A 25,155-nucleotide genomic window follows, 5' to 3' on the forward strand; every position below is an offset into this window, starting at 1 on the left:
AACTGAACGTTTATAGGTAAAAAACAGAACGGAACAAGACACTTAGTCAAGTTTAAGAGTCAACATATCAGTAACTCATAGTGCAAATAGCAGCAGTGTATTTTGGAATGATTACTTCTGTCCAGAAATTCACATGACATTTTAAGAGTAACACTGATTTAATGCAAGTAATGGCACAAAGACACTTCTCCACACTTGCTTAGTCTATTATTACTAGTTATTGTAGTTATGAATTTGGATCACAAACTCATCAAGACTGATAAAAGGAGAGTCCTAGGTAACATAGTAAGTAGAAAAGTTTCTCTGCTTTTTACCTGAAGCACATTTCATTGTTCAGATGACCATTAGTATTAAGCCCTTTTCAATCTTAAAATTTTCACTACTTGTTAACAGTATAAAGATACATTCTGGGCTGAGGAAAGAAAAGTACTAATATTAATCAATCAGAAAAAAGTGCACATTAGAAAGCATCAAATCTCATTACCTGTTGGACTAGACCAAGTACTGAAGTGTATAACAAATACGTAATATGCATTTTCACGAAGATTCCATTTTAAAGGATTTTAGCTTTAAATATTACTATAGATTAGTAAGAAAATTCTGAAAGTAGCCATCACATTTTCGAGTTTTTAGCTGAAAATTAGGCTTTTAATTTTAAGCTCTGTCATTCCTCAAGCATCTTAGCATAACAGTAAGATTATTCACTGTAGTGTTGAAAAGTTTCAGATATTGTGACAGTCCTACCTTACTAGCCAGTACAGCATAATCCATTTACAGCATTGAACAATTTACTTGAGTAAGAATTAAGTTTAATGTATAAGTCTATCAACATTTGTTCTTGCAATTCTATTTTAGTTCAGCCTCTCAACTTTCCTCACGACTAAAGAACTACAAGATCAAGTTCTGCATAGAGTTGATGTAAACTAGTCAGGTTGAATAGTGTTTACTACATATTCAAATTTAAATAGTTCTTCGTGCAACATTCAGCAAAAGATCAAGGATAATTAAAAAAAAAAAAAAAAGTATTGACCTTTGAGGGGAAGTACAATGTATTTTCTGAAATTCAGGTATCATCCCATTAAATTAATATTAAAGTGCTTCATAACTATATATAGGATCCTTTTGCCTCTGTACAATTTTGACATTTCATTCATTCCTGAAATTTTGTATTTGTACTAATGCAATGTATAGGCAACCAAATTCACTATTGTATGTACCACAATCACACACAGTTCCAATGTTTATGTTCTTCATTTACTGAGATGTCTGCACAAAACAGTTAACTTTCCTCATTGTAATATATCTAGGCCAGTGAGGCTCATTGAAGATGCACCTTAATTTGAAAACACCCTCGTATTCCATGTCATAGGTTTGTCTAATTGAGATAAAGAAAGATACAGAAGTAACACTTGCCAACAATAGGAGAGTTAGCTGGTATAAATTAATGTGTGAATTTACAGTATACTTGTTTCCCCATCAATTTTGTGAGTGAGCATGTATAATAAGAAGCTCTTTGAATGTCTGTGTGCAAAGCTACTCACTGCTTTGAAATGAAAAAAGCCATCTGACACTAAACTCATGTAGTGTTACCATGTACGTGGATGCTCTTGCTGCAGAGCGTCAGAAAGATTCACTATAGCTTACTGTGCATCAACTTTCCCAATCAGGCAAGTGTTAATTTAAAATACTGAAATGCCTTGTCTAGACATTTGTTCAGAAGCAAAACCACTGTAGTTTGCCTAGACCTTGGGAACATGGCTTTCGTAAAAGGTCTTATGTTCTGAAGCAGCATCTATGCAGGTCATATGTGCTTCAAACTGTGCATTAATTTGTCTGAACATAAAGTTCTCACATAGGTAAGATCTTTGCAAAATTTCTGAAGTTGCACTTTGTTTTATCTTCACACAAATTACAGAGAAAATAAGTGCACAATATATTCCTGCAACTTACTAATCACTGTTACCACACTTGCTAAGAACTTTGCATATCATGGCCTGCATGCTAGTAAGGATTCTAAGAGTACATATACATGACTAGACTTGTAATATATAGGTTTAGAGGGTCCACTTCAGAAATAGACTTAATCTATGCAAACAATGCACAGTGTGTCTTATGTTTTAGAACAAACTCCAATCTGTGTTCATCTTTAAACACCTAAAGGCACTATAATCTAGTTTTAATGAGAAATCAAACTGAATTGATTTGAAATATTATTTTTGGTTATGAGTTTGATAATGCCTAAGATTTGCAATTTGTTGAATGTTTAAGAATTTCAGAAATACAGATTTAACCAAATTTTTGAAGTTAGAGTAAGATGCACTCTCAGTTTTTGTTCATCATGAATGCCCTAAAGATAAGCTTTGACAAATTTCTCACGTATTTTTAAGGATGTTAGCAGTTGCCTTTAAGATTACAGTAAATCAAGCTGTAACCCTTCAATAAACATGTAACATAACTATAATATTAATATATATTACTATATTGCCATCTTTACAAACAAGTTGCAAGATATCCTAGTATTTCATTTAATTCCGTATGACAGGAACCAGGGTTTACTGGTCAGTTAGTGCTGTCAATGGATCCACGAATAACACCAAGCACAAATGATTTTTTTTTCTCTGCTAGCCTGAACAATCTTCAGGGCTATAGACTACTGTGCTTTCACAGAAGAATTTTATCAGGGCATAGAGCAGGTGCGTATGAGTGCCTTTTTCAGGGATGTACACTAGATGGCCAATGGCACTTGAAGGTTTATTAGGAAGCCTGTATGGGTTAAGAGTTTAGTTGTTTCAAGGGGAAGGGGGTGGGGGTCTGCTTAAAAACAAAGTTACTTATTTTTTTTTAAATGATCCACCTTCTACTCTGCTTTCCAGGTACTTGTCCAGCTCTGCCTCTCTTTTCACCGCTTCTGGTGATACCTTTGGTGCATTTGGAAAACAGATCAGTATCACACTCATGTTGTCTCGACTTCCCTGGTGGAAAAGAAAAAAAGATTTTGAGAATACATACACACCAGAGTAAATTCATATCAACACATTTTTACACACACAAAGTTACCAATCAGGTGACATTAGAATACACTTTTTGTTCCTACAAGTTAATATTAACCCTCATTTTTCTTTTTCCTTTCAGAATTCCATGCACAAACTAAGTCATTCAGTTCTTTCTCCTTTTATGGTTTGAACATTATGAGTAGCCAATTACAGACAGCCCACTGTCTTTTTAAAACTGACATTGCCAGGAAGTGATGTGTAATAAAGGTTGTGATCAATCTTAAGTACCATCCAATCATTTTGGGGAAATGGCTAAAATATTAAATCAGTAAATAAAACCTTCACTTGCCTAAAAGGAATAAATAGTTGTTCAACTCAGACACTGCTTCCACCTAAAACCACTGCTATTGAAAAGAAGGTTTTTGTTTGTTTGTAAAGAAACAAAAGACCAGCTGGAAGTGGCTCTGCCCTAGAATGGCAGTTATATAGGCATTAAAAAAGCCTTCTTTGAAATGCAAACTTTTAGAAATCAAACTAAACACAATCCTAATACCTAATATATTAAAATGATCCTAATACTTAATATATTAAAATGCAATTACATTCTGCATATGAAAAGTAACTGCTTAGTTTACTTTCAATGCCCTAAGCACCCTAATCTACAAACATTCATCTATATGCTTAACTTTTACCACTCATCAAATCCACTGAAGCCAACAAAACTGAGAACAGAGATGTTATTAAAACAGGTATGTATGGATGTATGGGTAGATGCTGACATCATTCAGCTTACAAAATCAGCAATGCAGTGTTACCCTGGTATTCATTTTCAAGATTACCATATAAAATTATAAACAAAAACTTCATTAAACTTCAAGTGTTGGAAAAAAGTTGTTTTTTTTTTCCCAAAAGGAAAACAATGACCTTGTTAGCTGTGTGTCAAGAGTTGAGATGCTGTCTTGTCTCTTCAGTATCAAAAATACTTTCTTTAAACATTATGACTAGGCTTGGCTTTGGAAAATTAAATGACCAGCTATGGAAGTAAATATTTTAGATCTCTTCTATAATAAACTGCAGAACCATGCAATTAAAATTAATGGAAGTTATTGTAGATAAAACCAGATTTGTTAAACAAACAGTCCTATCTTCTTCTACCTGAATTTGTTTCAGAGTTGCATCACACACACCACTGAACACCAACTACAGTAATTTAAGTGGACAAAAAAAATCACTTAGGAAATCCGGTCTTCATATGGTCAAAAATTTTATACTGCAAAAATATATGATGTCAAGATTCAATCATTCTGCATTTATTTTGGTGTAACTGACACAGTAATATTACTATGCGCACAGGAAAAAAAGGGGAGAAAGGGAAAGACCATTCTCTAGTCTAATTAAGACTTGAGAGTTAAATGTTTTGTAAGGTATGTGGCGAAACAGAGAAAGACACTTATGGTCCCTGGCATGCCCTTAGGTTTCCATCAGCTTCCTGTTCCCCAGGGACCACAACATAACCCATATATGATTTTTAAACTCCTCATCAACCAAAGACACTCAAAAAGCCATCCTGTTTACGTTGTGCGTTCCCCCATCACCATTTTTATGGAAACCTTGATAATTATTTTCAAAATCATGTTACTATTAAATATGATACTTATATACTGGACCCAAAACTTATTCTTAACTAGTTCACAAACTTCTAATATTGAAAATATAATAAACTTCTCCTCTCAGTTCTGGCTACCTTGTACAAGCAGGTGTCAACTATCTCATTGCAAACTTTTTCAAGGTCATCAGTGACTTCAAGCCTCGATCTTACAAAGTCACACAGTTCTTCATTCCCCATAACATCCCAGATACCATCGCAAGCCAGTATGATGAACTGATCATCTTCTTCTGATCTCTCAATTTCATAAACTTCAGGCTCAGGTGAGACTAGCTGCTCTGTAGGACCTTTCCCATGGACACATTTGTAATCAAAGTCCCCAAGTGCCCTTGACACAGCAAGAGAACCATTCACACGCTGAATCATTACAGAGCCACCTGCATTCTGTATACGCTCTTTCTCCAGCGGATTACTTGGTTTGTGATCCTGGGTGAAGAAGTGAACCTTCCTGTTTCTACAAAGTAAACCTCTTGAGTCTCCACAGTTGATGAAGTATGTATGCTGGGGAGAAATCATGACACCCACAGCTGTTGACCCGCTTCTGTCTGCACCATGTTTCTTCTCGGAGATGACTCTCATGTGTTCATCGATTTGTAGAAAACCTGTTCTGATGCCGCTCTTTACACTTTCCACAGATGGTGGCCCATCTGGCCCTTTAAAATCCTGGTTGCTTGTGATGTGATCTAATAAATGCTCACAGCAGTACTTGGCAACCTGTGATCCAGCATGCCCATCATATACAGCAAAAAATGACCATCCATCAAGTCCATTTGGCAAACCAATCACAGCCGTATGTGCATCCTCCATTTCAACTCGCCAGCCTTGCATGCTACTCAGACCATAACGAAGCCCATTTCCCTGCCCTTGGGCATTATGCTTCTCCATCTTTGGCTTGTCTAAAAATGCTCCCATGATGACTTCCCTTCAGTTCTAAAAAAGAAAAAGCAAAAAGAGTATTATGGATATTTGTTGAGCACAGGTAGATATATCTACCTAAATAGATATTTAAATATACTATCTGTAACTATTAAATAATAGGAAGTCCAAATAATGTTAACAAAAAATCCCTACACAGATACAAAGGAAACTTATCTGTATCTCTAGATTCCACCTCAAATTTAATCATCTAATTTAAACAAGGACATTGCTACTAACTGTACTGTTTTTTCTGAAGTATTTTCACCTGTCACACATCAAAAATTTGTATTCCACAAGCATTCATGGTTCTGACAAGAGCCTCTACTGTTGATATGCATAACAAGTTCTTTCAGATTACTTTAACCAGCACACATCTGCAAAGTGATGTTCCTTACGATTACTAGACCGAAGAGCTCAATGTTTCCAGGACACTGGCAATCTCCCTAGAGTCCTGCCTCCCGGCCACAAAGTCCTGCCTACCTTCTGGTTTCTTGATGGTAGTGGGGAAGTGAAGGGGAACTGACTAGTTTTTCTTATTGTGGGAAGCCCATTTATTATTATTTACGGATAAGTGATCTGAAGGGTTGTGATGAATGCCAGAGTCTGCATAAAGAAAATGGCAAAACTGGGTAACCAGGAGTAAGACACAGAAGCAACAGAGCAGCTGTCCCTTTAGGCAGCAGCAAGCCATTACTTTGTCTCAGCCATCTTGTGAAAGCTCATCCTTAGATTTTCAGTAAAATTACAGAGCAAGCTCCTCAGATGTCTGTGCTGCAGATTTACTTAAAACCTTAATGTATTTATGCTTCACTGAAAAACAACTGCCCCTGACAAGTTAAAGAAATCCAGAAATAAAATTACAAGCACCAAGAATTCATGCTTCTTTACTCAAGCCAGACCAATATACTACCCGCCCTACCCTCCCCTTCCTTCTCCCATCACTGGGATGTGATGTAGCAAATATTTATGCTCAAGAGATGAAGAATTATATTTGCAGCAGCATAAAATGACTGGTTTATCTTGACAGCTCTCACACCCTCACCATTCAACCCACCCTTCTAATCCACATCAGTTTATTTGTGCATTCATAAAAAAAAAAACCTCCCACACAAAATAGGTCACACATTTTACATACTTGCATATTCTGCCCCAGGAAGCACCATACAGAGTGCAAATCCCTGTTATACAATACAAGGTAATGGAATAAGACTAGGAGCTTTTCTATTTGAAGACAGCTGACAAAAATTAATTGCGAGAAGAGTGTCAAAAACATATTTTATCTAAAGACTCAACAAAGCTGCTCCAGTAGCAAAAATCTTATACTGAATGTTTTGGGAGGTTTTAACTTTCATGTAGAGCACACTGAATCTGAGTGATAACAGCAGCACTTTTTGATAACATGTTATTCTAATATGCCTCCAGTTATAAGTAAAAAAATAAATAAATTAAAAATATACACACACACACACAGAGAGAGAGAGAGAGAGAGAGAGAGAGAGAGAGAGCATGTGCCACCAAAGCTTTGCAGATTGGGTCTTTTCCAGGCAACTATAACCCGTTATGAAACATCTGTATACATTGGAATAAATGATCAAAGGATGTTTGTATTTGATCTCACCACAACAGTGATTCAAATGTGATGCATAGGGACTGAACATACAATCCTTTGCTCACATGCTTTGTTAACAAAACCAAAAGCCACACATACCTCTGCTTCCTCTCACGCCAACTCTTGCTCTTAAGTTCTGTCTCAAATAAACACAAAATAATGATACCCACACAAACTGTAACTAGACAACAAAATACAGTCTACACTCATCTCTATCTTAAGCATATGCATGAGGTTCACATTACTGCAGTTGCTAGGAAAAAATATATGTATATATATACACATATAATTTAGGCCTTTTTATATTCACATACAACTCTAATGAAGTCAGAGTGATCGAAATGATTACAGACTGTTGCCATAAATCAAATGGGAAATTATTTGACAGAATAAACTTTATTCATTCCACTACAACAGCAGGATTTAAACTAAACCCTAATCATTTCTTATTTTTGAAGATAAAATAAAATTTGATCATTCAACAATATCACCTTAATTCAGAGCTCAAAAAGCAGAAACTACCCTGTCAAATATCACATTTTGCAAAGTATTTTATATTCTTCATTATTGTATAAAAAAACAACAAAAAAACAAAGATACCACCACACACAAGTATCAAGAACTTGTTAAAATGACCACAAGCACCATCAAATTTGGAGTAGAAAAGGTAAAGTTTTGCTTCTAATCTCACAGTACTACTAGGTATACAATATTCAGACAAAACTGTGCTTTTTGAACTGTTCTTCCTTCCTAGCAGTTCATCAGCTATACCATCATTACAAATGCATATAGACAGGTCATATGCCGTTCTAGCGAATCACACACAACTATCAGGATACTTCAAAAATTAACAAACCTACTCTCCATTTAAAATCAAGTTACCTTATCCCCTCCTGCAGGGGGGGGGGGGTGAGGGAGGAGGAGTGAAAGCTGCTGCTATTCTAAATTAAGCCTTATAGGCAAAACGTTGATACGTGACTCTTCAGGGTGCAAGCTACCCACTGCAGAGGCGAATACAATCAGACAGAAGGATAACCACAGTGCAGTTACATAACTTCTACCTAGGAAGCTAGTCGGAGCCCATAGCACGAAGTATTCACAGTGTAAAAACCACAGTAACAGGCTGCAGCTACGTTGCTCACAGCCCTCTAGCTAGTGATACTTCTTTCTATAATGCCAATCTACACTTGTAGACTAGCTCTTTACAATTCTCATTAAATCAAAAGGGAAAGCATAGTTTATTTGTAGGTAGGAAGAATATGCCAAGCCTACAGTTCTTGAAGAAGTTCACTTTCTGTTCAGAAAATTGGAGTTTAAAATTGGAGTTTAATACAACCAATTTGTGAATTCTTGCAAGTCAGAAAGTGATCTGCTAAAGATTTCTCCTATTGGATTTGGCTTAAAAACAAATTTGAAGAGTCTCAAAATAACATTAAGTTTTCCAGTTTTAAATTAGAGTACAAAATACAGAAAGCTGTGCTCCCCTCCCTACTGGAAAAATACCCTTTTATGCCTGTTCTTATCTCTGTACCTACAGCACGATCCTTCACACATCAGTGCCAACCTAATAAATCACTCTCTTCATTCTTTCATTAGGTGGTTTGTGCACTATACTAATTAGGCTGGAATGACATGTTTAGTTAAGCACGTATAACTTACACAAATCAGACCTAATGTATAGGAGTGCAATTGTCCAAGATGGAGCACAACTTTGTTGTGTAACAACATTAACAGGATAGATGTAAACCCAAAACAGACCGCGTGCACAACCTGCAATAAAACATTAGACACCAAGCATGATTAAGTTAGTCTTCTTTTATATTTCTTCAGCCATCTTCCTAGAAAGGACTCCTCATTCTAACACCCTCATTTTCCATATAATTCTGGCACCCTTCCCCTTTTCCCTTCATAACCCAGCCCAACTGCTCAGCAACATTAGAAAAACAGTCTGATAAGGGAAGAGAGAACCAGCCCTCTATTCTGGTAGCCTTGACTTTGCAGGATGCTTGAACCACACACAGAACTACTGCAGGTAGACATTCTTCCTATATTTATTAAAGTTGAAAGAGAGAAAATGCACTCTATGTATCAAGTTTAGCAGCATATCTCATCGCAAATTTATGCCATCATTTGTTTTTATCCTAGAGTAAGGTAATTCTGAACAGAACTATGGCAGAGGTGTGCTGGAGAGGACAAAAAAAGAGGTGCAAATTTTTTCTTAGAAATGTTAACTCTGCAACATCATCTGGCAGTGCAACTGTCTCAACTTCTCAGCCAAACCCCTATTTTAACCAAAGCAGATTCTTTGCTCACCATCTTGGTATCTGGCTTCCATCAGTTCCTCCTACAAGGAAAGGAGCTATCTGCAGGCAAAGTTCCTAGCTTTTTGCTTCCAAGAATAATTAGAGAGTTCTGAATAACAATAATAAAAGAAGTGAAAATGAACCTATGTGCATAAATAGGAATAAGCAGGAGATGCATCTGAGTGCATCTGAATCCTGACTTTAAATGCTGACTGTGGAGTCAAACTGAAAGACAGACTATACAGAGAGTGCCCCCGAAAAGAAATCAAGTTGCAGCTTACAGACAAAAAAAGCAAGAGTACTTGATAGAGACTATGGGGAAGGGAAAAAAAAAACCCACGCAAGTAACAAGATCTTGGATAAAACACCAGAGTGCCAAAATTCAAAGGGCTGTAGCATTAGAAACAAAACTGAAATAATGAATGGAGCATGCCAAAGAGTCAGTAGCTAAAAACCTTGAAACTAGATGCAATTGAAGAACACAGCGGCAAAGAAAAGGAGGGTAATTAGTATACCAGACCACGGACAACCATGGACAACCACAGATACATCACTGGAATGCATGAAGTTCCTTTGCCCCTTCATTTGTTCCTCAAATTGTGCTATCCAGATAGCACAACTATATTGCCTTGTGATACACGTGAAAATAGATTTTACTGTTCTGCTAGTTCATTTGATTGAAAATTCAAATGAAGATAGTCTTAAATGGTTCACAAAGGACAGTCAATATAATTCCAAATATCCTTGTTAAAAAGGCAGTTTAATTTCCCACAGAATTCAGGAGGATTTGAGCCTTGTGTCTAAGAAAAACAGCCACCTCTCATCTGAAAATCTTATTGTAGCAGTGTAGAATTCAATAATCCTTTTTAAACAACATTTGAGTTGTATTTCTTCCACTAGAATAAGCTGCTCATATGAGCCACATTGAAGTAGTAAGTACTTGTCCAAACTAAGCTTAGAAAGGTCTCTATACTTCAATTTCCTGGAACAACTCTCCAAGTGACATTATGGCCTCTAGGTTGTAATGAGCACGCACAGGCAAGATTACAAACTTTACTTGAGCTACAGGACACAGGGCAAGTCACTAAATTGTAGAGACTACTTCTGAGTAGAAAAAGGACATTCTATGCCCTCAACTCCAATCTGATCTGTAGTACTTTCTTTCCCCCTTAAATAAATTGAATGCAATAACCAGTCTGCATATAACTGAATAAGTGTGGAAATTTTTTTCCAAAATTAGCTCCTGTTGAATGAAAAACAACACATACTGTATGCTTCAAATCAATTAATGTTAACAAACAGCATGCCAGAGATCATCCCAGAGATAGAAGAATGACTAAAATAAGACAGAACAAACACAGATAAAGAGACATAATACACCACAGTCACCAGCTAGATGAAGTCATAAAAAAGCTTCTTGCCAATGGAACTATTTAGAAACTATTGGAGGCTGTATGATTGAGTTCTGGCATTTGTGGTTCGACACTATCAGTAAAGGATTGAAATTTAGCATTGATTTTTCTGATTATGTACTTTTAGATGCAGGAATGGATTGCCAATTTAGAGAAATGTGAATTGCCTCTGAAAAAGTAGGATAAGAAAGAATGCACAGAAATGGGAGTATTTTAATAAACATTTACTAACACACATTGTTTCCTCTCAGAATACTTGCTTACAGGTGATAACTGTAGTTTGATGACTAAGTTTGAAGAAAGTGAAGAGAAACAGCAAAACTCTAGGAAACAGGCCCTGGGGCAGGCAAGAACATCCACACACGGAAAGCAAGTGAAGGACAGGATAAAAAAAAAAAAACCCAAAGGTAAGTCAGTAACTGTGTGAAGAAGGGAAAATATGAACTGTTTCCACCTTCTCTTGCTTAGCTTCTCTCTCCTTGTAATTAGAAGGAAACAGTAACCACAACTTCATACCATTGCAGAGAACACTAGATCACTGCACCTCTGATGCAGGGGTATCCGAGCTCTGCCCTCTAACAGCCAGTCCACAGGCAATACCATTTCATCGAGAACTTGCTTTTTAAATATAGCTTCTATTTTGCCTAAAATCTCTTCTCCTTGCTAGGGGTTAGCAGCCTGTCTAATGCCTCCCCATAATAAGCAGCAAAATATTTTTCCCCGACTTGTCTTCCCTATGTCAGTACATTTTTCCCACTTTTTTCTCTTTTTTTTTTTTTTGGGGGGGGGGGGAGGGGGGGGAAGTAGGCAAGGTAGAGGATTTAGGAGAGGATTGCTAGAGCAAACAGAGACCATTCACATTTCCCTAAATTGGCAACCTCTTCTAGCACCTAAAAAACAGAAATTTTCTGAAAACAGAAGACAATCATTTCTAAGTTAACATCCTCCAAACATATGTCATTTTTTTTCTTAAGAGACCTTTCTCTGTTATTATCTGTCTTACCTGTAGAAAGCAAAATCTGTTTCTAGGTTAAACTAGGAACTACTGATCCTGTTATGAATGTATGCTGAGGTTCAAACTCTCAAAAGATACACACATGTACACATGCATGCATATGTATACATACATTAAAGAAAAAACTCTTTCCAGAATCACCAGGACAATTGCCAGGAGGGGGGAAAAAAGAAACAAAAAAACACTAAACTTTGAGTGAGGAGATACAATTTGCATCCAAACTATCGGTCACTGATCAGGATCCTACCATGACTGGCACCCTCAGAACAGGGCAAGATAACTGTCCCTTGGTTCAGAGAGGTTTCTTGCTTCCTTCCGAACATTTGTATTAAAAAGCAGAGATAGGAGAACGTAAGAAAAAACAGTAGGCAACAGTATCAAAGTATGAGCAGCCCAATCACTATGAAAAATTGTGTCGAGAACTAAGATGACATTAACAAATATTACGGAAATCAGTGAGGTAGCTCTGTATGAATTTATATGTTGCTCTGTCTGAACAGTAGAAGCAGAATGAAAAGACAAGGTCATTGCTTGAAAAACTCAGTAAGCAGAAAACATGTCCATGCTGGCATTTAGTTCCAGCACCTTTCTGGTTATAATTCTTTTCCCGAAGATTTCTGTCTTAAATGTCGGAAGATAAACAAAATATACCCATTTTAGACAGTGAGATTAGACAACAGCTTTGTTAATAGCACACAACCTCCCGCAGACTGCATTCAAAAAATAAGTAAATAAAGTCCCACTGAGGCAAATGCTGTAGAACAACTGGATGATCCAAGGAAGGTACAGGCTATGCAGACAGAATTTGGGAGGAATAAAGCCCTCATTTCTTTTTTTGTATCAATAAATGAGATCCACTAAGATTCAAAACTTTTGCCAGAGAAAGGCAAGAAAGCACAAGAATTCAAATAAGCAAACTGCTAATGTCAGGAAGAGTATACAGCATTACAGCGTTACTCCAAACAAACTCCAGCAAAAGTATGCATAGCACTAGTTTCACCAGGAGGAGAATTCATGTGTGGGGGGGGCATGGGGGAAAGGGAAGAGACAAGAGAGAAAAAGACAACATGCAGAGGAGAAAGTAGTAGAGTAAGTAACAGAGGTTGAACTGCAATTTTTATGGGATTAGTAACACCAATACTGAGAATGCTTTGCTACTGTCACCTGCCATCATAACAGAATATTACCCTACTCCTAAGCATTGTGGGCCTAATCTCCAATGCTTACTTGAGTACCAAGTAAGCCACTTAAATTCAGATCTGTTCAGTTCTGGGCTTTATCAAAAGCCTCAAGTAACAGCTAAATAAAACAGTTCTTTAAGCTTTATTTTTTCAATCTTTCATTCACAGCTTTTGAGTCCTGGCATCTTCATTCACTGTTCAGTACCACAAACAAAACAGTATCTGTGACTTATAAAAATTACATTGAAGATCCACAGAATGTTTTCTTTGATAGAACTGTACTATTCAACTGCTACTTCAGAGTGATTCTGAGAAAAAAAACACACACACACACACACACATTTACTTTTTATCAAATTAAGCTTTCTACATAAACCTGTTAAGAATCAGACAGAATTTGAGTCCCAGCTCCTGCCTCCACCACTCAAAAGCAAAGCAGTTATCTGGACAGTAAGAACACAAAATACAGTCAGCGAGTTAGAACAAAGGTTCATCTAGCCCTGTAGTTTGTCTCTGATGGCAGTCACAAGTGAACACAGGGCTAAGAACATAAGAACAGGGTATATTTTTCTGTAATATGCAGCCCTCAATTTGCAACTTCAGGACTTCCTGTGTCTGATGTAGTTTCTACCTGTTCAGTAACCCTGAACTGGAAAAAAAAAAGATATATTATTTACTGGCTTGTATAACACAGCCGATCACAGATGATTTGGGGGTTTTTAGTGCACAACACTGGAAACACAGGTTAAAAATACTAGAGAGTGGTCCACATTCTATGCTCAACTTCTAGTCTAGAACTGCTTATCAGAATGACCAAGGTTGTTCAGGTTGTTCAAAGGGCACAGGAGAAAAGTCAAGCTACTGCTGATCTGTCCTTCTCAATGTTTCAGCTGAAGTTTAAAACACAGTAGGAGAAAATGCTCCATGGAAAAAGGCCCTGGTGGTATTAACTGAAACTCCAAAAACAAAGGAAGACTTGAATAATAATTTAGAAACAACATAACACTAAGTACACTAACTGAACAGCCCCTGAAACACAGCAAAAATAATACACTATTTATTAATGTCCATGAAACTGCCACTTTTTTATACTTAACTCGGTACTGTTGCCTGTGGTAATACAGATGTAAATACACACAAATCCTTAAAAATCCACCGCCCTTCTCTACAGAATGTTATACTGTTTGTCACCAAAAAAGACATTTAAAGTTAATATAGGCCAAGTTAATACACATCCAATGAAAAATGAATGCAAGAAAGGGTACACTATTTCCTACTGAGATTTCAGTGTCTATCTTCTGAACTACTCAGCCAGGCCACTGCACTTTTAATTCAAGCTTTCAAAAACTTCAGATCTTTCTAATGTCAGTAAAAACCATCAGCCACCTATTTCTGATTTGTCTTAGATGGGAGTACTTATCAATAAGGAGGCACAAAATTTTAGTGAAAAAGTTTTTACAGATAGCACCTGGGAACAGATCAAAATTTAAATACTTGGACAAAACACAACCACTACATGCCCAATGATTTGAGGGAGATGTTTGTACATTACAACCCCAAAACTTCCTGCTTAGCCAACTACTCAGTATTATGAAATATTTCAAAATAAGATACATAAGCAATTTCCCAGACTGTTACACATAAAACTATTTGTGAGGTTCTAATTACAGCAACATTATCACTATTCTGGTGAGGATAAAGAAAAAGCAGCACAAGTGCTTACAAGAGACTTAAGCCCTACTAATGTCACATAGGAATAGAACTGTAATAAAATAGGAAGTGTTGTGAAGTGTACAGTTGTGACATAGCTTAGCTTGCAAGGAAATGACATCAAAACTATGCTAGAAGAATATAAAGACCTGGAAATCAAACCCTCAAAGTTTATGAAAAGCTACAGTTTGTTCATTTGTACACTCGCATAAAGCATTTATTTACGTAGCTGTTTTGCCTTCAAATCCCCAGCATTCCTCTCCCTAAAAGAAAAAGGATAGAGGGTGACTGTTAGAGTAAAGCAGGTATTTTTTTTCCCAAGACTAAGTAAAAACAGGAAAAAAAAAAAGAAAGAAAGAAATCAAAGAAAAAACACACTACAGTCATAGTCCTACTATATAGACAGTAAGTTTCAGGACAGAATGTTTTCCACTGAGTGGCAAACTCAAAACCCAGTTTGCTGCTGTCACTATCACAGCTTACACAGTTCTACTGACTACTGCCTCCTTAAGATGTTTCACAAGTCAAAAATATAGCTGAATTTAGTGCATAAACAAATAGTTATGATACACAGCCAAGAAGAATACAGACTGCCACTCAAATTCCAGATTAAAAGTGCAGCCAGCAGTTAGAATGAACAGTGAGTACAGATACAGAAAATACTTAAAGTGTGGGACACAAACATGGAAGAACAGTTCACCCTCCAGGTCACAATCCAGCATGGCATTTATGCACTGTACATTTGAGCAGTCCCACATGAATCAGTAGCACACTGCATATCAGCATAAGCACATTTAAGTGCTTTGTTTGATTTAAATGTAGCTACGAGAACACAAGTCATTTTATACTCAAGTTTCTCAGACTTATAAACTATTATTTTGACCTGAAGGTTTTTTTTTTTCTATATACATATGTATATATAAAGACATCCTTACCTGAACTGAGAACTAAGATAATCACAAAGATGCTAATTTACCTTCTCTATGTGTAAGTTTTCAGCTGTTCTCTAAATTTGAATACTGAAGCCTGATAAGTCAACTTGGTTTTTCCTTTATGCCACTTTTAGATGCTTGTTTGCTAGGACACTGCTTCAAAGTTCATACTCTAAGCAATAAAAGTGTACTTCATTCAAATTATCTGCAATTGAAAGAAGTGTTTCTATTGTTTTGGTCACGTTACAAACACCTTTTCAGAAGGGCCCTTAAAAAAACATCTGAGCAACTGTTTGATATATTTATAAACACTCTGTTCTGCAGACTTCAGTAGCAAGCTGAAATATCCATTAGTTAATTTTACTGGTATGTGAAAACAAAAAAAAAAATAAAAATAATATCAACACTCAGTAGAACAAAGGCCTGTTCAGTTTCAACTCTGAAAGAAAAATAAAAAGAAATAAGATAAGGACTTGATAGACATCTGTAACTTAGTATGTGGTTTAATAAGGAGCACAGTTCATCACAAGAGAAATAAAGAGCAGACCTTATAGCACTGGTTAACAACAGTAACACTCAGCAGGGTATTATCTCTGACCAGTAACAAAAGTCAGTCTGCTATCTCAGCATGGTATCCCAATTTCTCTCGTCCTGTCCCAATTACAATTTCCTTGGTCTAAACATTCTTGCTAGTCTTAAGATTTAAGTGATTTCATCTAGTAATATAAATCTTACACTGTTCTTTCACAGACAGACAACAGGATCAACATAAAGAAGCAACAAGGCGATATGCCATCTCTACTGTGATTCACACCACATTGACAAATTTCATGAATCCTTCTTAAACTGTATTTTACACACCAGCTCTTAAACTATATTTTATGTACATCTCCTGAATCTTTCAAATATTATAACAGGTACTAAATATCATTTTTGGACTTTGTGATTTGATATTCTTTCGATGAAAAGGACTGTACTTAAGTATTATAATGTGTTTAAGTTTTACTGAAGTTTATTTCTGATCTAAGACTAAGTGAACAACAGTAGAATTTAAAATAAGGGACTGCGAGCAAAACTACAGATACCAGTAAGAATTCAGCAACAAGATAATACTTGAAATTAGCTTAATTTTCATGAGATGTTTCATGTATGTTGCCTCACTTAAAAAAAAAAAAATACAGGTGATACAAATAAATTAACACTTAAAAATATTCGGAATAATTGAGGTATCATTCCAGAAAAAAAGAAGAGCAACAGTTACAAAGGATCATATGCAATAGTAAGAATAAATGTTGTATGGCTCAGGTGTAGCCCTAAGACATTATTATCTTGACTTTAAATGTTATTATTCAAGTCTTTAAAATGAGTTGCAGGTCTGCAGAGACAAAATAAATACAATTATTTTACAGTATCTCCCAATCCAGAGCTTGCTTATTTAATAACACCATCTGCATTATTGAATTGTTTAATTTCAATGCAATTCTGCTTAGTCAATTATGTAAAAAAATTTACATTAGAATAGACTTGAATATGTAAAATTAAGTCTACATTAATGTCAGTATTTTAGTAAGAAATATTCTGGTTAAGTGACTTATATTTAGGTCATTGTGTGAAAGCAGCTGCTTTATATTCCCAGTTCTACTAAAATGGAAAAGTGCATTAAGATCTTTTATTGACAGCTGCATTCAAAAACATACCACTTACATAAGTTTGCAAATTACACTGTGCCAAACTTAAAACATCTAAGCATTTTAAAAAAATAGTTCTTAAAACGTTATCTCAGTGAGAATGATTCAACTTAACTTTGTAAGCTGCACTCTAGATAAGAGGCAACCAGTTTGATTTTATAGAAAAAGCCTTTTTGTATTCTGCTTGAATTCAAATTGCATCAAGTAAGTTCTGCTTGTTTAGACCTGCAAGCTTTACCGGTGCTTTGGCATCTCCATCTCTCCTCCTCAGTTTCAACAAAGTATCTCAGGCCTACCTATAGACAGCTAAGTAAATACTTGGAAGACAGGCACATTATACCTCAAGGAGAAATATTCAATAGACAACCTCCAACCAGAGGACTAAACCTATTAGCCATACAGAGGCCTTGTCTGTATACTAGAAAAACATGGCTATGCCAGAACAGCAGGAGAGTATATAAATCAGCTTTCTCCAATGTCAACTACATTTATCAGTGGATTTTATGATTTATCTATGTCTATGAGGAAGATATTAATGATTAGCATCATGTATCAGCAAGCTCTTTACTTCTAGACCAGCCTCAGACTCAAGATTTAGGGCCCACAAGGAAAGGTGGAAAAGAAAAGCTTTAGGAGTAGCCCTGTCACTACCGCAGTGCCAAACGCTGATGTGCCTACCAAAATTGTTTTTCTTCAATACCTTTGACTGCTACTCACACAGATGCTGGGAAGTAGTAAACCTTCTTCAACACATATCTTTTCCTCCATCCTGTCTCTGGTATTATTAATAGAAAAACTATGATTAGTATCAGAAGAAAAGCTATCAGAGAAGAAACATGGGTAAAACTTGCACAATTCTTGATAATTTGGCAATTCACACAGAGACCTGAGTTACAGCTGTGAAACAGCAGTCATCTGTAATTTCACTAGTGTTTCACTAATCCTTGGTCAGCCACTTAACCACTAAAAAAGTGCATGCAGGAAAAATGCTACCCTAGCTCAGTCAGTCATTCAGAATCACAAGAGTTAGCACTTGTATTTTATGAAGAGTTCTACTTGCTCTACTGTTAAACACCACAATCTAATGAAATATATCACCTCCCACTGAAGGAGACCTTCAAGCCTACTGCTCTCAATACCTGTTTTAAGACATCTGTTTGTTAAAAAAAAATAGTAATAATAAATCCTTTGAATGATGTATAGAATCTTAAACCTTAAGGTTATGACACAGGTCATCTGAATGACCAATGCCTTCTCATGTGACAAAAGGTACAAATGAAAAATAAATTAGTTCCTTACAAAAACTGAAGTAAACTTAAATGTTAGTTTTGCAGCAAAATTTTTTCCATACATATGAAGACACATCAATGCTTTAGCTACACAAAATAAAAACAAATACATATTGAACAGACATCTACAAAAACAATTCTTCCAAAACAATTTAACCTGCAGCCAGTCTTAAAGCTGTATCGTAACTACTGTAATACAGATTAATGGGACAAGAAAAGTTAGATATAGTCTCAAAATCTATGACATTTAACACGTGGGCCCAGTTATCCAATGCATCACTGGACAAGTTTTTAACTCAAGGAGACAGTTTTCTTATATCCACTTTTAACGTGTCCACTATGACAGATTGCAGATCAGCAAGCAGCATAACCTTTGCTTACGACATTGTTTTCAAAGGCATCAAGATCTTACTCAAACTTTAAACGCCGAGGCGTTGAATCGCCTGCTCCATGACAATGTCACTATTTGGGAAGTGCTTGATGCTCTGACCCTCGCTAGGGTGGGGTGCTTTATAAATAGATGCGGGGGGGGGTTGTTTTTTTTTTTTCCCCAGGGCCGTGCCCGAAGCGTTTGGGTGGCGATGGGAGAGGAGGCTGTTTATAGGCATTATTAAATGAACTCTGAATCGGCCGGGGAGGGGGGAAAGCGACAGGGGGAGGAGAAAAGGAAAGCTGCTGCTACCTGAGCCAGGCCCAAAACCCTCCGCTCGCCCTCCTCCTTCCTTTCCCTCCCCATGCCCAGCCCCAAGGGGCTCCCGTGCCACCCCTTCAAGCCGTTTGCAAAGGCGCCTGCAATGCAGCGGCTGCAGCAGAGCCCCGCGGCCACCCTCAGCCCCCGGGGCTCCTCGCAGCAGCATCCCAAGCGGGCTCACGCCAGCGCCGCCGCCGTCCACCCACCCCCTTTCCCCATCTCCCTGCCTCTTGCCGCCCCGACCCGGTTCCGGCTGCCGCCGGGGATGGCGCCGCGAGGGAGACCCCCCCCCACCCCGCTCACCCCCGCCCCGCTCCGCGGGCGCGCAGCGCTGCCCCGGCGCAGGCCGCCGACGCTTGTTTACAGGCCCCGCCGCCTCCCTCCCCCCCCCGCCCCGGCGCGGCCCGCCGGAGCTCCGCGCACTGCGCAGCGCCACTTACCCCCGCCCCGGGCGCGGCGGACGGCGCCGGCTGTGGCGGGCAGGGCCGCGCTCCGCGCTCCCGACGGCGCGTGGGGGCTGGGAGGCCGGGGGCAGGCGGGGACGTCCGCGGCGGGGCCGGCGGCGGGCGGGCCAGGGGAGAAGGGGAAGGAGGGAGGGGGGAGGAGGAGGAGGAACAGGGAGGGGGGGGGACGCGGCGGGCGGCCTCGCCTCAGTTCATTCACAGGCGGCGGCTGCGGAGGGCGGCTCCGTGCCCAGGGGGAGCCCAGCGCTCATCTCGCCTCTGCTCCTCGCCGCCGCCACCGCCCCCCCCTTCCCGGCCCGCTCGCGCGCTGCCGCCGCCTCACACGCACCCCGCGCCGCCTCCTCCGCCCCTCCGCGCAGGCGCGCCGGGCGCCGCCGCGCGCCTCCCCGCCTCGCGGAGCGGCCGCCGCCGCCGCCGCTGCTGCTGCTACGGCCGCCCCTCCCCCCGCCGCCGCGGCGGCCGCGCGCGCCCCGCAGGGGAGGCGGGAGCCCTGCCCCCCCCAACTCCGCGCCGCTGCGCATGCGCACAGGCCCCCCCCCCACGCGTGGGGGGGGGGGGGGAAGCGCCGCGCGGCGACGACAACAACCGCTTTTCAGGGCAAAAGCCCGCCCGCGGCGCGGCGCGGTGCCCGGATGTTGGGGCTGCGAGCGCCGCACGGGCCGCTAAAGCTATTACATCACCCTCTGCCAGCCCCGGGCCGCTCCGAGCATGCGCGCGAGCGCGTGGGAGCAGCGCGAGCTCGGGCGGGCTTGAGCGGTGGGGGAGGGGGAGTGGACACGTCACGTGCGCCCGCCCCCTTCGCGCGCCCTGAGGGTAGAGGCCTGCGCGGAGGGGGAGGGGGGGGAGGTAACGGCGACGGTGCCTCAGCGGTGCCGCCATGCTCGGGGGCGCGGGGCCCCGTCACGGACGGGCGGCTCCGCGGGTGGCAGCTGCCGCTCCTCACCTCCCCGGGGAGGCGGCGGCAAACCCGGGGCTACCCGCTGCGCTCCTCGCCGGGGGACGGGCCGCGGCGCAGCCACCTTGCTCGTGCGGAGTGCCCAAAGCCCGGGGCAGGCACACGGGCGCTGAGGTGGCCCGGGACATGGCGGCCCGGGACATCCCGCCCGGCTGAAGCCGAGCGCTGCGCGCTTCCCCTAGCGAAAGCACCACTGCTGGCAAAAAGCAGCAGCGGATTACCAGTAATGAACGTGTAATGGGTTTAATAATCCCCTGATTTGCAGCTCCCCTTTGATGAAGGCTGGCCCGTTGACAAAAGGGAGGGGGGAGCGCTCGGGGAGCCATCCCCGCAGTCCTGCAGGGAACGCGTTTGGAGGAGAAGTTACTGGAGACGAAGCTCTTACCCCCACACCCAACCCGGCCTAGGCCGTACCTCCTGCACGGTCGCCGCGCTCCAGCCTCTGCCCATCTTCCGTTCCCCCCGCGGAGCCGGCGCCCACCTCCGAGGAGCAGTTGGTTGTCAGCCCTTCTTCCTGGCCATGGTGTGCAGCTAGCAAGCCATGCTGAAATGTCTCCCCGTCGCCAGGGCTGAGGCTGGAAAGGGGGAGGGGAGGTGGCTGTGGCAGGAGCGTGGGGGAGGATTTTCAAGGAGGTTGCTGCAGGAATAAGGGCCTGGTTGGGAAAGCGATGACTGCGTGGAGGGAACATCGTGTGCAGCTGCTTCCAGCAAGCCACCCTTAAATCACGGGCTGAGGATTTTTGAGGCAGAGCAGATCTAAAAAGGGAGGTTTTAAAGGAGAGGTTGAGGGATGTATATTAGTTTGAGCACTTTGGAGAAGGAGCTGGTTACAGAGGGCAAGACGGAGCGCTCAGGAAAGGTGCAGGGGGTACTTAGCTGAAGGATCAGGAAGGTTGTCTGCTGTAGATAGTTCTCATCTTTGACAATAATCAGAGCAAACAGCCGTATGTTAGGGTTTCACTAAACTGAATGCTTGGAAAGCCCTCAAATTGCTGGTTACCTTCTTCTAACCATTCTAGATAAAATCAGTGCAGCTTCAACCGGAGTGTGCCAACAGCTGAAGTCAGTTAATTGTGGGCTCTTGCACAGATAAGACCTATACAAACAGCAAAACCCTACCTGGAGTCAACTAGAAACACTAATATAAAAGAAGCTCATCATTGTAGGGCTTTCCAATAATAGAGAAACTTACTGTGTTTAAGTATGATTACAAAATCTCCAGTTCCCATTGCTGACTGTTACTGAATGGTATGTTTGGACCTGATCTTACTGTTTTCAGTCAAACTGTGTTTGTTAGCATGACACTGAACACCACTCAGTTGTACTCAGTGTTATGTTAACTGTTTCCGACCTTTAAACTGTAGTTAAATGCAACCAGTTTTGTTAGTGGAAACAAACCTATAGGGAAATTTAAATACAAATTATTCTGAGAAGCTATTGGAGAGGGGGGAGCAGTGCAGTGTATTCCACAATGGGAGAGGAGATTTTGGAAGGTCACAGCATAATTCCTATAATCTCTGTCAGTGTGATTTTGAATTTCCTGTTGGGATCCAAAGAAAATCAGTTACAATTTTGATGCAGTTCAGATTTTAGAAACTGCATTTCTTTTTTTTTTTTTTTTCAAAATTTCTAGAATATACAAAGGAGAGGCTATATAGAATGGTTCGTGCATGCATGTGGCTATGTACACATACACAGCCACACTTCTTTAACTTCAGAGCTTAAACATAAGTTTTCACCCTCTTCCATTTCTCTTAACACGTATGTACCCACAAAATACTCTAATAAATCTAGCACTTTGAATTATATACAATTGTGGAGTGTGGTTAGATTCTATTTAGTATTACTTATGATTGGGTTTTTGTATTTTTTTAGAATACAAGTGAACAAAAACCTGGTCTAGCTTTCTCGTGATGCCCTAGATTTAAGCTGCAGGAATGTAATGACAGCAGTGAGTTTGCTGCTGTCATTTTCTATTTATACGTTTTTCTTGGGAAATCGGATGGAGTCAAATTACCAGCATACTTCTTAAAGTGTAACTTTTATTTAATTTTCTAATTTTGCCTGGGCTGATGTACTGGCAATGGTAATGAATATTTACTAGAAATGCAAGCATCACATGCATTTAATTAGTATAAAACAGAGTTGCATGTCACATATAGCGCTTTTATTTATAGCAGTTTAGACTACATATCCCAGCATGCAATTCTTATTTTTCCCCTTCAGTATCCATCAAGATGGGATGCAGATGATTGGGACCTGTAGTCACTGGAGACGCTGGCTGCACAGTAAAAAAGGCAATAGTAGGAATCATCGTAGGGCTTTCCAATAATAGAGAAACTTACTGTGTTTAAGTATGAGCCATGCATCATAAACCAGGTCTGAGTTATTGAGAAGAATCGTATTTCTTTAGCTGGAACAAGGAATTTTTATTGGCAAAGAAATCATACTTAAAATGACATGCTGTTTCACTGTATATTTTTAGAGAAAATATATTGTCTATTCAGAGCCTTTAATTTCAAATTTTGCTTCCTGCTACAGCTCTAAAAAAGTATTTAGAGGAATAGTATATATCTAGGTATCAGATAAGTAGATATTTACCACCTATCCACACTTGTTTTTCTCAGGGAGGAATATTTTGTCCGATGTAGTCCTTAAAACTCTCAATTTAAAAATCCCGTATTTTGTTCAGTTAAGCTTAGAAATGTTCCCAATGGCATCATTTGCTATAAAAATAGAATAGGGGACTGCAATTGCTGCTCGGATCCTGTGGCAATTTAACTGCATTCTAGAATCACTTTCCATCGTAATGGTCATTTCATTTGGTATGAGTCAGCTGTTATCTCTGTGCATTGATATTACCCACTATTCCTTTTAATTCTTTCAGATTTGTAAAATTGGTGTTCAAGTTAAACTTTTTATAGAGGTGGAGCCTGAGGTATCATAATTTTGTCTGTACGTTCTTTAAGAGGGAACACTTAGTACAAATATTATCTATAGTGTTGCATGATTTATATTTCTTGATCTGTAAGTGAAACAACTGTACTTCTCTCAGTGTTTCACATATAGTCTGTTCAAAAGGTCAGTAAAAGCAAGGCCTTTTTGTTTCAGGTTCCTTTAGTTATCTTCCCTGTTTCTCCTACGGTCTTCCACTAATATGTGATGTAGGTGGAAAATAATATATTTCAAGTTACTCTGTAGCCTAAAAAGCTGGCAGACTGGTGGTTTGCTCAAGATCCTATAATAAGACAAGAAGCATCTTGGGTCCTGTAAGATCCATAAATCTAGTGAGAAATATTTATGTACAGTTTAAGACTAGAAAGTGACTAGCAGTAAGATTTGCCTTCTTTCACATAGCCTTAATCTTTCTCCATCTCAGGGGAAAGGGCTTTGAGCATAAGGGCTTTTGAGCGGATCTTCAAGTTATATAGCAATATTTGTACGGCTCCATGACGACTGTACCTAGAACCAGAGGGCCATGTATGCGCCTTTCAGTTTTTTGGTTCCCCAAGGCTGTAGCTTATCTCTGATGCTCAGTTGTATCTTTGGAGAACCCTCATTTTGGTGCATGAAATCACAGACTGAGTGGCTCCTGTGGTAATTGAGCCAGCTTTGTCACATGAACTTGGATACTGTCTGTGGTTGTGTATCATCACTGGAAACCATTTTAATCAGCCTCTGTGCGAGACCAGTGAACCTTTCAAATCGGCACTTGTGATAATTCTGTGTTGCTCTGAGCTATCTGAGGACCGCGGTAATTGTAAGTTTCCATCATAGGATGCTGCTAGAAATTTTCCATGTACATTTTCTGCAGTAGACAGTCTCACGAAATGTGAAAAATTGCTTTGGAATGGGATTTGTATCATCTAGCAGTACTTACCTAAATGTTAGACATATAGTCAAGCTAATTGTCCAGGCTCTCTTGAATCAGCAGAGAGAGACAGGCGCCTTCAAATAATCATTACTCACATACTAATTGGTGTCTAAAGTAGGTTGGATGAGTTGCCTTTTGGAGATGATGTTTTCTCTCCTATAGTTTCTCTGACTATAGAAGAAGCTGAATGACAACTTAGACAAGACAATTAATTTTTAGATGGCTAAATTTAAATAAAATGAATCCTGTCTGGTGCATAGAGGGTATCTGATATAAAGCTTCATATTAATTATATATGCGGCCTGTAATATCATGAATTTGAACTTGCCAGAACTTTATGCTTGGCTTGTGAACTACCCATGCCATGTACCACCTCTTCTTCAGTGGCCTGTACCTATTTTTGGAATGTAAAAGCCAAGCTGGGTGACTGTTACAGGCTTTCAGTCTTCTTGGTA

General features: G+C 39.8%; 1 protein-coding gene across 3 annotated transcripts in view; it reads right to left on the minus strand.

Moving 5' to 3' along the window:
* The window catches only part of PPM1A (protein phosphatase, Mg2+/Mn2+ dependent 1A), a 36,145-nt gene extending 14,782 nt beyond the window's left edge, over positions 1 to 21,363 (minus strand). The window contains exons 1-3 of one of the 3 annotated variants that reach the window (XM_062577366.1): positions 21,241 to 21,363; positions 4,738 to 5,589; positions 2,855 to 2,972 (exon numbers count right to left, since the gene is read on the minus strand). In XM_062577366.1, the coding sequence (XP_062433350.1) occupies positions 2,855 to 2,972; positions 4,738 to 5,571 (952 nt within the window). In that variant the 5' untranslated portion in view covers positions 5,572 to 5,589; positions 21,241 to 21,363. The other 2 variants (XM_062577367.1, XM_062577365.1) reach the window with 2 other exon arrangements.
* Positions 21,364 to 25,155: the final 3,792 nt, after the last annotated feature.

Source organism: Rhea pennata, chromosome 5, assembly GCF_028389875.1.
Source record: "Rhea pennata isolate bPtePen1 chromosome 5, bPtePen1.pri, whole genome shotgun sequence".
Classification (NCBI taxonomy): Eukaryota; Metazoa; Chordata; class Aves; order Rheiformes; family Rheidae; genus Rhea; species Rhea pennata.